Below are 2,715 nucleotides of genomic sequence, written 5' to 3'. Positions count from 1 at the left end.
TTATGGTTCCATTTTTGCATTCAAATTCCAAATTCCAACGGCGGTAAGTGTTTTTTTAAAGCAGCGAATGGGTACGACTTCGATCACAGGAAATGTCTTTGTTGGCTTCTCTAAAATCTATGACAAGTGCATTGAATTTTTCAGAAACTCTTTTCTATTGCGGGGGCGTATTTTGTTAAAAAACCCCTTAGTCACAAGACAAATCACACAGATGAATCTCGGGGCGATCAATATTGATCACATTCCTTTATTTTGAATCAATCACTACATTTATTTTTTCGGATTCTTGGAGGATTGGTAGCGGTTGCCTGAAAGAATGAAAACGTAATTTTGAAAACACTGCGTAACAGCCGAGCCCTTCTCCCCAATATTTGGCAATCCTCCCTTAGGGCTGCAATAGGTGGAGATCTAAAAAAACCTTCTCCCTAACTTAATGTATTTTCCTCCCTAAAGTTTTTGCAATGTCTCTGTTGAGTTGACAATCGTTGTCCCTTGTTGTCAAAATTCATTTCTCAAAGGTATACCAAACCTCTATAAAAGGTGGCAATTGTCTCTTAAAAGGGGTTGCAGTCTTTCCGAAGCCCTGGTATTCCAGGTAGCCCTGCGAGATTCCTTGGTGGGTGTACCAATCTTACATCTCTTACCCCAACTGTTTTTTGCTATATCAAATTGGCATTGTAAGTAGGAAACCGCTCGACTTACCTTAACGTATTCGTTGGTTTATCCAACCGATGAAGCTGCTGACTCGAGCAAAGACAGTGTAATGATCAGTACGGCACATGGAATGTCCCCAGCTGACGGCACCACGGAGAACCCATCGACCACCCTCGTTACAGACAAATGGTCCACCACTGTCTCCTTGACAACCACCTCTGCCTCGTCCACCGGCGCAGATCATAGAAGTTGAATCAATCGGAACCATATAGCCATTTACTCTTTGGCATTCACGATCTCCTGCTACTGGTAGTGGTGCCTGCTGGAGGACCGAGGCACCCGAGCCACCACCGACGGTGCGGCCCCATCCTAGTGAAAAAAAACCGAAAGAAATCAGAAAGAAGAAGAAGAAAAAAAAGATATTGGGTACTACTGGGAAGCACGAGACGGGGTGGTGTGCATGACACAGCCAGACACATCCAAATGGAAAAAAAACCTTACCAGTGATATAACATTGAGTGCCCGCGGGTATACGTGAATTGGCTCGAGGTGCACACACAAGATTAACGGCTGAACTCAGCTGAGCGGGTCTCTCCAGCTTGAGGAGAGCGACATCATTCCGGAAGTGGTTCATGCTGAATCCTGAGTGCATATGAAGGCGAACAACACGGAATGTTTGTTGGTATCGGGTCGAGGAGTAGAGATTGTGAGCACCTGAAAAGAAAAAAAGTAAGTAAACGAACAAATAAATATTTTTTTTAAAAATCACTATTTATTTAATCAACTCTTTCACATTTTAAATGGCGAGGCTCCTTTCTGATCGGTCGACTCTACTTACAAAAAAAAAAAAACAACAACAACAACAAAAACAAAGAAAAGAAAAAAAGAGAATAAATAACTTGATAAAGTACATTTAAAATGAGGTGAAAAATATGAGAACCTCTATATTGAGGGGTTTCAGGGCAGCTATTTAAAAGGGCAAAATAATGTTTGTTTGTTTGTTGTTTTTCTTTTTTGGATAATAAAATAAGAAATAATAAGAAATAATAAAGTAAGGTAATGAAATATGTGGTCCACTGACATTCATGTCAAACCATTGTATCGATTCGTCTTCGTCTTCGTCTTCGTCTCTCCTATCTTTTTATGCATTCATTTTCTTATCTATTCATTTACAGTTTACTCACCAACAACAACGGTGTAGCCACTTGGTCTGGGGTTTCTTTCCACACAGTGAGCTGCAGTGAGAACCCAGTCAGGTTTGATCAGAGATCCACCACAGATGTGTCCTCCGTTCACGCGGAGAGAAATCTGCCAGGGCCAGGCGTGTTGAGGAGCGGTTTCTCCATTGACGACCCGTGCACTGTACGGTTTTATGCCACAAGCTGAAATAAGGATATAGAAGAGTATATTATTGATGTTCGGAAGACGAAACAGTGTATAATTACTGGATCCGAGTCAATTGTAATGAAAAACTCTTGACAAACGAAAGAAAAACAAGCAAAAAGAGAAGGAAGAATTAGATGAAAAAAAAGCAAAAATAATCGGGAATCTTGCAGACGGTTTCGTTTGAGAAAACTATGACTACAGCTATCGGAACATTGCAATATGATAAAGTTGAAAAGCACGTCCATGGGAAAAGCAAAAAAAGAAGAAGAAGAAGAAGAAGAGGTAAGGAAGGAAAAGAAAAGAAAGAAAAATGGAAGAAATGCAAACTCTTGGGAAAACTATGTAAGTTGTTCAAGAAAAAGCAAAGAGGAAGGAGAAGGAAAGAAAAGAAAAAAGGGAAGGGAAAAATACAAGTTTGTTCAAGAAAAAGCAAAGAGGAAGAAAAGAGGCAGAATTAACTTTACCTTCAAGAAAGGAAGGCCCAAAGCAGAGGAGAAGAATTCCCAAAGCCAACATTGTCACACTATTACGAGTGTTCCCGATCAATACTATTAGGAGCAATGCAATACGAGTCTTTATATCCCTTGTTTTATTGACCCAGTCGTCAACCTGGCCATCACAGCATCAAACATAACGCCTTCAACAGCATTACACAAACCTCTCTCCATGTTTTCC

At 40.5% G+C, this 2,715-nt stretch overlaps 1 protein-coding gene across 1 annotated transcript; it reads right to left on the bottom strand.

The window, feature by feature from the left end:
• Window positions 1–216: 216 nt before the first annotated feature.
• On the bottom strand, window positions 217–2,611 carry LOC116307993 (chymotrypsinogen B). Its single transcript, XM_031718338.2, has 5 exons — window positions 2,505–2,611; window positions 1,839–2,036; window positions 1,156–1,368; window positions 703–1,023; window positions 217–308 (listed from the first exon to the last, which is right to left on the bottom strand). The coding sequence occupies exons 1-4, from the start codon at window positions 2,554–2,556 to the stop codon at window positions 704–706; spliced, it is 783 nt and encodes a 260-aa protein (XP_031574198.2). The 5' UTR covers window positions 2,557–2,611; the 3' UTR covers window positions 217–308; window position 703.
• Window positions 2,612–2,715: the final 104 nt, after the last annotated feature.

The sequence above is a fragment of the Actinia tenebrosa genome, unplaced genomic scaffold, assembly GCF_029948245.1.
Source record: "Actinia tenebrosa isolate PJP-AT-01 unplaced genomic scaffold, QUT_ActTen_1.0 PGA_scaffold0__85_contigs__length_37466705, whole genome shotgun sequence".
In the NCBI taxonomy this organism is placed as follows: domain Eukaryota; kingdom Metazoa; phylum Cnidaria; class Anthozoa; order Actiniaria; family Actiniidae; genus Actinia; species Actinia tenebrosa.
This window is presented reverse-complemented; position numbering and strand designations above follow the sequence as displayed.

Excerpts from the sequence above, each read along its gene's own strand:
- LOC116307993 (XM_031718338.2), bottom strand. The coding sequence starts at position 2,556 with ATGTTGGCTTTGGGAATTCTTCTCCTCTGCTTTGGGCCTTCCTTTCTT. Across the intron at positions 2,037-2,504 it reads TGGGCCTTCCTTTCTTGAAG|CTTGTGGCATAAAACCGTAC; the intron begins GTAAAGTTAATT and ends TCCTTATTTCAG. Across the intron at positions 1,024-1,155 it reads CACTCAATGTTATATCACTG|GATGGGGCCGCACCGTCGGT; the intron begins GTAAGGTTTTTT and ends TTTTTTCACTAG.